The sequence below is a fragment of the Myotis brandtii genome, unplaced genomic scaffold (assembly GCF_000412655.1).
Source record: "Myotis brandtii unplaced genomic scaffold, ASM41265v1 scaffold440, whole genome shotgun sequence".
Taxonomy (NCBI): domain Eukaryota; kingdom Metazoa; phylum Chordata; class Mammalia; order Chiroptera; family Vespertilionidae; genus Myotis; species Myotis brandtii.
Window position 1 is genome coordinate 6,339,171 of NW_005366834.1, and position 10,295 is coordinate 6,349,465.

Here is a 10,295-nt window from a genome sequence, read left to right on the forward strand (position 1 = left end):
CGATCAGGCAGGCAGGCAGAGTGGTTAGGGGCGATCAGGCAGGCAGGCAGGCAGTTAGGAGCCAGTGGTCCCGGATTGCGAGAGGGATGTCCAACTGCCAGTTTAGGCTCGATCCGCAGGGATCCCTGTGGGAGTACTTCTAAACCAGCAGTTGGACATTCCCTGAAAGGTCCTGGATTGCGACAGGGCGCAGGCCTGGGCTGAGGGACCCCCCTCCCCACCTCCCTGCACGAATTTTGTGCACTGGGCCTCTAGTTGATAAAGAAAATCCAACAACCAGATAATAAATGAGTTTTCACCAGCCTATTCGTCTACCAAAGGTGTTTGCAGTTGGAAATTAATAGCATTGCATCAAATTCTCTAAATGAAGGATTGGTGAGAGAGCGTCCAGAACTGCAGAGGAAGGACTGTGAACAAGTCCTATTAACAGCATAAGAGCAACAGAGTGAATACACTGGCAGTGAGGGCTATGGTGATGACTGTTGTAATCTGTCTTTGAAACAACTGTAAATAACCTTCATCATTTAAAGACAATAAGATAATAGAATAACTTTGTATTACCGTTTCCTCTGGGCTTGTTTGAGAAACCCAGATTAAAGTCACAAATCAAAAAGAAAAGAAAGTCTTGGTAGTCTTTGGCAAGTTTGCTGTTTGTTAGGAAATGGCTCTGGAGCTTGGCATGACCACAAAGACTTCTCAGCCAGGTGAGCAAGCAGTGCTCAAGATACTAGAAAGGGCAGCAATTTGTATTGCTCAACAAAGCAGGTGCTCTCTGCACACCAGACAAAGGAAGGCAGTGTTGTCATTGCCTTATCTGTTCCAATGTGAGATTTAGATCTATAATCATTGAAGAAATTAATCTGAGGTCCTTTATTTAAATTCATTTCTAATGTGTAAAAGAAAAATACCTTCTTTATACTTACTTTCAATATCCATGTTTAAATGTCTCTTACTTTTAATTACTGGCTAGTTAAAAAAGATGTGGAGATTTTATAATAAATTATTGAAGTAGATTATGTTCTTCAGTGGATACATTAAAACAGATTTTTAAAAAATATATTTTTATTGATTTCAGAGAGGAAGGGAGAGGGAGAGAAAGAAACATCAATGATAATAGAGAATCATTGATTGGCTGCCTTCTGCATATAACCCCCCCCCCCCAATACTGGGGATCAAGCCCACAACCCGGGCATGTGCCCTTGGCCAGAATTGAACCTGGGACGTTTCAGTCCACAGGCGGATGCTATGTCCACTGAGCCAAACCAGCTAGGGCTAAAATAGATTTTTGAATGATGGCGATAAGAGTGTCCTTGAAAAGTCTAGACTACTAAGATAAAATTATCCTGCTAGAAAGGTATCTTATCAAAAATGACATCTGTATATCTTTGTCTCCTTGTATAATTTTGCTCAACCAAAAAAAAACAAACACCAAAACAAAACAAAAAAACAGTGTCCCACTAAATAAGTTATAGCTAACCTCATTTTTTTAGGTCTAATTACAATTCACTTTGGAGTCTTACTTTATTTCATATTCTAAATCGTATACCTTATACATGTCGTTGTCAGATGTTGCTGCTTTTTTCTTTAAGATGTGTTTATCCAAAAAAGTGTATTTTATTTTCCTATGTAAGTTAGAGTTTATTGCTAAACTAGCTAAACTACAAAATCACTGACAAGTCATGTTATGTTGACCAAACAGGAAGGAATGTATAAACTTTGAAACCATTTTAAACTAATTTCCCCTCTGGGGCATTTGAAGGTAAACATACAGAAGTGGTTCTCGTCCCATGGCCCTGACTCATTGCAGGGTTAGATGTCAGTCAGCATAAGAAGGGGACAACATCCTTGTATCATCCAGCCAAGCTAGTGTAATACCAAGCCAGCACGCCCTGAACAAGCCAGCATCCCCTGAACAAGCCAGCAGTGCCACCATCCTTCATTGAGGGGTGTCTGAGGGCAGGTCACGTGTGGCAAAATAAAGGACAGGCCGAACCTTAAGACCAACTGATATTGTCATCCAATTTAATTGGCTTTTCTTAAACCCCTCCCTACCCGATCTTGGGGGGAACAGGTGGCCTAATGAACTCCTGGAAACGCCGCTGGTGCGTCCTGAAGGACGAGACCTTCCTGTGGTTCCGCTCCAAGCAGGAGGCCCTCAAGCAAGGCTGGCTCCACAAGAAAGGCGGCGGCTCCTCCACGCTGTCCAGGAGGAACTGGAAGAGGCGCTGGTTCGTCCTGCGCCAGTCCAAGCTGATGTACTTTGAAAACGACAGCGAGGAGAAACTCAAGGGCACCGTGGAAATCCGGACGGCAAAGTAGGTTGATGAGCCTTGGATGTGGCCCAGTGGGTGGTGCTCTGGGGCAGCTGGATCATCTGTGCTGGTGCCTACAAAGCCAGCCGGTGCGAGTTTGCCGAGGCAGGGGGCTGTAGTAGGGGTTGAGTGCGTCCCAGCCATTCACTTCAGTGGCGTGCTTGATGAGGAAACGAGAGGAAGGACTTCATCCGTGAACAGGTCACTTCCTCTGGTTACATTCAAACATTTGGCTCTCGTTTGTAAGATGCTAGTTGGTCATGTAACTAGCCCACTAGAGCCATGAGTGGTTGTTTGCAGGGATCATGGTTGAACCATTGGCTGAGAATCTCTTTATCATCCTTGTTTCAGTCCACAGGCGGATGCTATGTCCACTGAGCCAAACCAGCTAGGGCTAAAATAGATTTTTGAATGATGGCGATAAGAGTGTCCTTGAAAAGTCTAGACTACTAAGATAAAATTATCCTGCTAGAAAGGTATCTTATCAAAAATGACATCTGTATATCTTTGTCTCCTTGTATAATTTTGCTCAACCAAAAAAAAACAAACACCAAAACAAAACAAAAAAACAGTGTCCCACTAAATAAGTTATAGCTAACCTCATTTTTTTAGGTCTAATTACAATTCACTTTGGAGTCTTACTTTATTTCATATTCTAAATCGTATACCTTATACATGTCGTTGTCAGATGTTGCTGCTTTTTTCTTTAAGATGTGTTTATCCAAAAAAGTGTATTTTATTTTCCTATGTAAGTTAGAGTTTATTGCTAAACTAGCTAAACTACAAAATCACTGACAAGTCATGTTATGTTGACCAAACAGGAAGGAATGTATAAACTTTGAAACCATTTTAAACTAATTTCCCCTCTGGGGCATTTGAAGGTAAACATACAGAAGTGGTTCTCGTCCCATGGCCCTGACTCATTGCAGGGTTAGATGTCAGTCAGCATAAGAAGGGGACAACATCCTTGTATCATCCAGCCAAGCTAGTGTAATACCAAGCCAGCACGCCCTGAACAAGCCAGCAGTGCCACCATCCTTCATTGAGGGGTGTCTGAGGGCAGGTCACGTGTGGCAAAATAAAGGACAGGCCGAACCTTAAGACCAACTGATATTGTCATCCAATTTAATTGGCTTTTCTTAAACCCCTCCCTACCCGATCTTGGGGGGAACAGGTGGCCTAATGAACTCCTGGAAACGCCGCTGGTGCGTCCTGAAGGACGAGACCTTCCTATGGTTCCGCTCCAAGCAGGAGGCCCTCAAGCAAGGCTGGCTCCACAAGAAAGGCGGCGGCTCCTCCACGCTGTCCAGGAGGAACTGGAAGAGGCGCTGGTTCGTCCTGCGCCAGTCCAAGCTGATGTACTTTGAAAACGACAGCGAGGAGAAACTCAAGGGCACCGTGGAAATCCGGACGGCAAAGTAGGTTGATGAGCCTTGGATGTGGCCCAGTGGGTGGTGCTCTGGGGCGGCTGGATCATCTGTGCTGGTGCCTACAAAGCCAGCCGGTGCGAGTTCGCCGAGGCAGGGGGCTGTAGTAGGGGTTGAGTGTGTCCCAACCATTCACTTCAGTGGCGTGCTTGATGAGGAAACGAGGGGAAGGACTTCATCCGTGAACAGGTCACTTCCTCTGGTTACATTCAAACATTTGGCTCTCGTTTGTAAGATGCTAGTTGGTCATGTAACTAGCCCACTAGAGCCATGAGTGGTTGTTTGCAGGGATCATGGTTGAACCATTGGCTGAGAATCTCTTTATCATCCTTTTATTGATCAACATACCACTTTCAATTCTCGTACACTCCCAGCTGTGCCAACAGATTGCTGAATTGGAAGCCGACTGCCAATCTGGAGGTGTTTGGGGTTTTTTTGTCCTGTGTTGTTTTTAAAGATATAGTTGACATGTAGCATTATATCAGTTTGAGGCATACAACCTAGAGATTTGGTATTTGTGTATATTTCAAAATGATTATCAGCATAGTTATATATTTTTTTCTTGTGATAAAAACTTTTAAGATCTTTCTTAACAGCTTTCAAAATATGCAATATGTGTTATTGACGATAGTCACCATGCTGTACATTGCATTCCTTCAACTTATTTATTTTATAACAGAGAGTTTTTACTTTTGACCATCCTCACCCATTTTTTTTTTGTACTTGCTGATCACCTTCCCCACATGAGGTGGTTTTTGAAATGAAGCATTTGTCTTCTACCCATGGTGGATATATACCATCTTCTTTCTCAGCAATGAGCGAAGCAGAGCTGGTCTTTGAACCCAAGAAGACCCCTTTCTCTGTCACCCTCTTGGTGCAAAGCATTTGAGCACCTATTATTTTTGTTAAAAATTAAGTAAGGTTTTTCAGCCCTAGCCGGTTTGGCTCAGTGGAAAGAGCATTGGCCTGTGGACCGAAGGGTCTCAGGTCCGATTCCTGTCAAGGGCACTTACCTCGGTTGCAGGCTCAATCCTTGGCCCTAGTCAGGACGTGTGCAGGAGGCCACCATTCGATGTGTCTCTCTCATATCAGTGTGTCTCTCTCTGTCTCTCCCCCTCCCTTCCACTCTCTCTAAAAATAAATGGAAAAATATCCTCGAGGTGAGGATTTAACAACAATAAATACATAAATACATACATACTTACATACATACATACATACAGTGTTTCCAAATCCCCTTTGTAAAAAAAAAAAAAGGTAAGATTTTCAGAAAATGTTGGAGTTATGGGCAGCTGGAAACTGGATGCTAAGCATAAAACTTGTTTAGCATAACCTGTGGCCATACTCCACTTGAGCAACCTCATGTGTTTAGAAAACTGGTAATAGAAGCTTAGAGAGATCAAATGAACTCCTGAAGTCATGAGTCCTGAAAATAATCATCCAGCCTGATCAGCTTTAGAAAGTGATTCATGAAAAAGTGGAAAGTTAAACAAGAAGAGGAAAGTGTTGGGGGTATTTACAGACAGATAATGAAATGCAGACGGCAGAGTGCTGGACTTTTCCGGGCTGCCTTTGTGCTGCGTTCATTGTAGGAGCCCATGCTCTGTTTGAACCTGAATCCCCCAAGGAGTTTTCACAGATGGCACAGCTCTTTGCCTCCTGCAGTCTTCCCTCAGCCCTGTAGGCCATGATGTTCCTCTTTATTCACCCCGTAGGAGGGGGGCCCACTGATGCCAGGAAGCTGCGAGAAGCATGTGGGTCGTGGTCTTGGGTTTTACACTTTGTATGTTATGTTGTATGTTCCTTTCTCACCTCACTCTGCTGCTTAATAAAGCCCTGTTCCTCAGGTATTTGTAAAGGTTTCAGACTTGAGGAAATGTTAGCTCTTAGCCATTTCTGTCACAGTCTCTAGAGCAGCGGTTCTCAACCTGTGGGTCGCGACCCCTTTGGCGGTCGAACGACCCTTTCACAGGGGTCGCCTAAGACCATCCTGCATATCAGATATTTACATTACGATTCATAACAGTAGCAACAATACAGTTATGAAGTAGCAACAAAAATAATTTTATGGTTGGGTCACAACATGAGGAACTGTATTTAAAGCCCAGAAGGTTGAGAACCACTGCTCTAGAGGAAGAGCATGAGTTGTTAGGGTTTCACCACATTAGGATTCTTTATTAAGATTAAGATTTTTTTATTTCCTATTTTGAAATGTTTTATTATAGAAAACTCCAGTCACATGCCAGAAGAAGAATATAATGAAATCCATGCTCTCATTGCCCAGCTGTTAGCAGTTACCCACCATGGCCATAGTGTTTCGTTCATAACCCCACCCCACACTGCTCCCCTTACAAACTGTATTCTGTAAAGCAGGTTCCTGACATCCTGTAATGTCCTCTGTAAATATTTTAGTATACACTTGAAGATTAAGGCTTTTTAATATATAATCATGATCTTATTGTAACATTTAAAAATAACATTCACTCCTTATCATCTAAACTTGAATCATTGTTCAGATTTCCTCGGTGGTCTTATAAATGAAGTGTTCTTGATGGTTTGGGTTGGTTTATTTCTTCATATTAGAATCCCAGTAAGGCTTATAATTTTCAGACAGATCTCTCAAGTCCATTAATATATAAATTCCCCCTCCATCTTTCTTTCCCTTACTACCTATTATTGAAGATGCTGCCTCATTTATCCTGTAGTTTCCAGACCACCACATTTCTTGACCGTGGTCTTGATAACGTCATCTTACCCCATCTCCAAGGAAGCTTTCTACAAAGGCAAGCCCAGGGTCCCACCCGCCGCAGGCCCCTCCCTGTGTTTTCTGATGTTTCCCAGGACTTAGGACCACGGCCTTGTAGCCAGACCACAGTCTTACCCCCTCAGCACTAAAGGTTGCCAACTGAGTTCCTGGGAGGCAAAGTGGCTAATCCAGGATGGCCTGTCGGGACAGCTTTGCCCGGGGATTATCATCCTGCTCCAGGCTCCTGGCTGGTCCCTCCCCACTGCTCACCTCTCACCTGCCACTTGGAAGAGGCATCCCAGACCACTCTGTAAAGACTCATCTTCTTGTTTAATATTTTATCTCATCTCAGTGATTCTATCTATAAGGTTATACATTTATTTTTTTTCTATCCAGTCTGACTGTTTAGTTTTGTAGATATAAAATGAATGTTGTACTGTGAATAGTTGTACTATTCCAGTTGTCAAAGCAAGCTGGCTTTATCCCCAAGATCCCTCTTCAAATATTGCCCTCCCTGGGCCAGTCCTTACTCTGCTGGTGTTTTGTCTGAATGTTGTTAGCCCCGTCCACCGACTTGAAACCTCTAGGGCTGTTTAGGGAGTGTTGGGATGACACCTCAATCCTGCTCTTGGCCACAAAGTCCCCCATGGAAACAATGAGGCTGTGTCAGGTTGAGTATAGCAGAGGTGTCAGCCAAGGCCTCGAACCGCAGTGGAAGCTGTGATGAACTGGGAAAGAACTCTGGCCAGCCCAGCCCCCTGTGGGGGTCCTTCCATTGAAGAGCTGTGAGAGGAACCAAGGACGGGAAGGCCCTAGTGAAGCTGCTGCCCCAGCCATCTGGGGCCTGAGCAGGGCCAGGCCTTGTGAGGCCAGTGTGAGAAGAGAGGGGCCCCTCCCTACAGAAGACTAGGAAGCTTGTACCCCCGACCAGACCAGCAGTCCTGCCCTCCTCTGCAGGAGAGAGGAGTCTGGCTCCCCCTAGAGGCCACATGAGGCTTAAGTAGGTGTCCAACTCAATCATCAGTTTGGTGAAATTGCTTTTCTCACTAATTGCTAAGAATTCTGTGTTCCTGACTTGCTTTGGCACTTTTTCCCTACTGCAGAGAGATCATCGATAACACCAGCAAAGAGAACGGGATTGATATCATTATGGCCGATAGGACCTTCCACCTAATCGCCGAGTCCCCCGAAGATGCCAGGTAAGGCGGGCACTGTGGCATCCACCTCACCGTAACTACCTCCTCACTCCTGTGCAGACCTGGGCGTCACCCAGATCACTGCTTACCCACTGGTTCTGAAAAGATCTGATTGATTTCTCAGTGGTGTTTCTCTGTTAGGATGGGTGAAGGACTGTTGAGTCATAAGAGACTGCTGTGCTTGTCCCCTGGGGAATTCTTCACTGAGCACACCTGTCCACGTACAGCACCCCGTTCAGGATTCCCAGCTTCGAGTGCCACCTGCCGGACCCCTGGCATCCCAGCTCAGGTGTTTAGTGTCACCAGCAGCCTGTGTAACCTGCAGCTACCCTCAGCTGAGAGCCCGCCCTCCCGGAGCTTCTGAGCTCTGAAAGGGAACAGCTTGTGTTTGCTGAAGGATTGAAGAGGCAGGAGCACCAGCCACTGGCTGTTTAGACGGATGAGAGTGCAGTGTCATTTGGAAGGTGTTTAGTCTTGATATGGAAGAATTCAGTAGGATAGAAGAGACAGTTAACATGTAGAGAATTTACTGTATTTCAGGCCATATTCTAAAGTCTGTAGGGTGAGGCTGGCGATCTCTGTCATCCACTCTGAGCAATGCCAGAGAAGACCTTCCAGTTTAAGAGGGTGACATCCTTCAGCCGACATTCTTCCCTTTCCAGCTCACAAATCACCAGCCCTGCCCTTTGAACGCTTCTGTGTTGACACAACACCATGGCGAGAGGCATGAAGGGCAAAGAAAATACTAGTAGTTCTTCCCCCGGGGACAACCTGAAACCCTGCCGAGATCCACAGATTAGGACACAAACTGGAAAAACAAGCAAACCTGGGGTTGTAGCCCATCATTCTGTCTGGGATGCATCGTGACCACGCGTGGGGGGATTTTTTGTTTGTTTTTTTTTTTTTTTTGGTTTTTTGTTTGTGGTCCAAGGAATGCCCACAGCTTTCAGCTGGATTACAGGCTCAGCACTTGGCAGCTGCCCGGTCTGTTTTGTGCCATGATGAACCTGCTAAATTTAACATTTGGAATATTTTAGCCAAGGACTTTTTCCCCTGACCAGTGGAACACATTTTTTAAAGTTTCTTTCAGAGCCCAGGTTACTCTGTACTGATTGAAAACTCGGCAGATTTTGTTTCTTTGATGTGTGCGTGTGCGTGCGTGCGTGCGTGTGTGCGTGAGAGAGAGAGAGAGAGAGAGAGAGAGAGAGATCCCTGTGGCCTCCATCTTGCATGTATGTGTTTTTAGTGTTTAATTTGGGATATTTTTGAGCTTCCACATAAAACGATGACTGCAGTCTTGCCTCTGGGTTAACCAGAGTCAGTGAAGCAAATTGATGTTGGAAGTTTCCGTGTCTCCCTGTATATGTTGAGTCTGTATATGTTGAGTCTGTATGTTGAGTATTTTCAAGCGCATGGTCACATTTTTCTTCTGCAGGAATCCCAGGTGATAGATTTTAGTGCTTTTCTATAAATAATTCACATGGTTTGTCTTTACATATAGGTGCTACTGTTTTACTTAAATTCCGTGTGTTAAGTACTTTCTCCTCTGCCTTATTTAGTAGGAGTATGTATGTATGTCTTTTTTCTTTTTTCAGTTACAGTTTACATTTAATATTACTTTGTCTTACTTTTGGGTGTACAGCATACTGGTTAGACAGTCATGTACTTTACAGAGGGTCCCCCGATATTTCCAGTACTATTCGCCCCCCACAGGAGGAGGGCGTCCTAGCGTCTCTCCTGTTTGGTCCCGCTCACATTTTGTAGCTGCTTAATAAACGTTGGATAGATGGACGGACAGAGGGATAGTCATGGTCGTTTTCCTTAAGCATGTATTGAATTTCTAGTTACATCATAACCTTTGTTCTGCTTGACTTTCCTGGGGTTGACATGTTTTCCTTTATTATCTGACTCTGGTGGAAACAAGAAAACTCTTCCAAAATGAAGATAGGAGAGTTCTCTGATCAAAATAAATGTCCATTTTCAACTTCAAGCAACGTTTTCTATTTTCAGCTCTCCTGTGGTTTTCTTCACGTTAGTAGAAATCCTACCGGTGGTTGGAAGCCCCATCCTGGGGGTGAGGAGGGAAACTGGACTTCAAGTGCCCATTCTGAGAAGGTCCTACATTACTGGCCTTCTCACCTCTCAGTTTACTTTTCAAAAATGAAAAAGCACTGGAATATTCCCAGGCTTTAAATAATCGCTTCAATCAGGATTTTTCACGAAGTGTTCTGGGTAGAACAGAGGGTTTCACGTTTCCTGCCAATTTCTCTAGGAACTCATGGTCGTTGTTAAATGTCTGTAAAGGTCTGTGGGACTTGGAGGGAAGCCCTTCCAATGGTCTAAAATTGCAACAGCTGGGACTGGCGGGTACTTTGGCTCCTTCTCTTAACTTTGCTCCTTGGTGGTGGGAAACCCCATTTGCCCCGACGTGTAAGCAAGTTAATAGCACCGTTGGTCGGAGGCCTGGTTGTTTTCCTCCATGTATAAGGGCATTGCTGTGTGTAAATCCAGAGGTTGGCCACTGCTGACAGCCGCTCTCTCCTTCCCACAGCCAGTGGTTCAGCGTGCTGAGTCAGGTCCACGCGTCCACGGACCAGGAGATCCGGGAGATGCA

At 44.7% G+C, this 10,295-nt stretch overlaps 1 protein-coding gene across 1 annotated transcript in view; it reads left to right on the forward strand.

Moving 5' to 3' along the window:
• The window catches only part of MYO10 (myosin X), a 205,652-nt gene that overhangs the window by 177,123 nt on the left and 18,234 nt on the right, over positions 1–10,295 (forward strand). The window contains exons 27-29 of the mRNA XM_014546332.1: positions 2,072–2,315; positions 7,589–7,684; positions 10,233–10,295. The exon at positions 10,233–10,295 is cut by the window's right edge and continues 1 nt beyond it. Of these exons, the coding sequence (XP_014401818.1) occupies positions 2,072–2,315; positions 7,589–7,684; positions 10,233–10,295 (403 nt within the window). The remainder of the gene's footprint in view (positions 1–2,071; positions 2,316–7,588; positions 7,685–10,232) is intronic.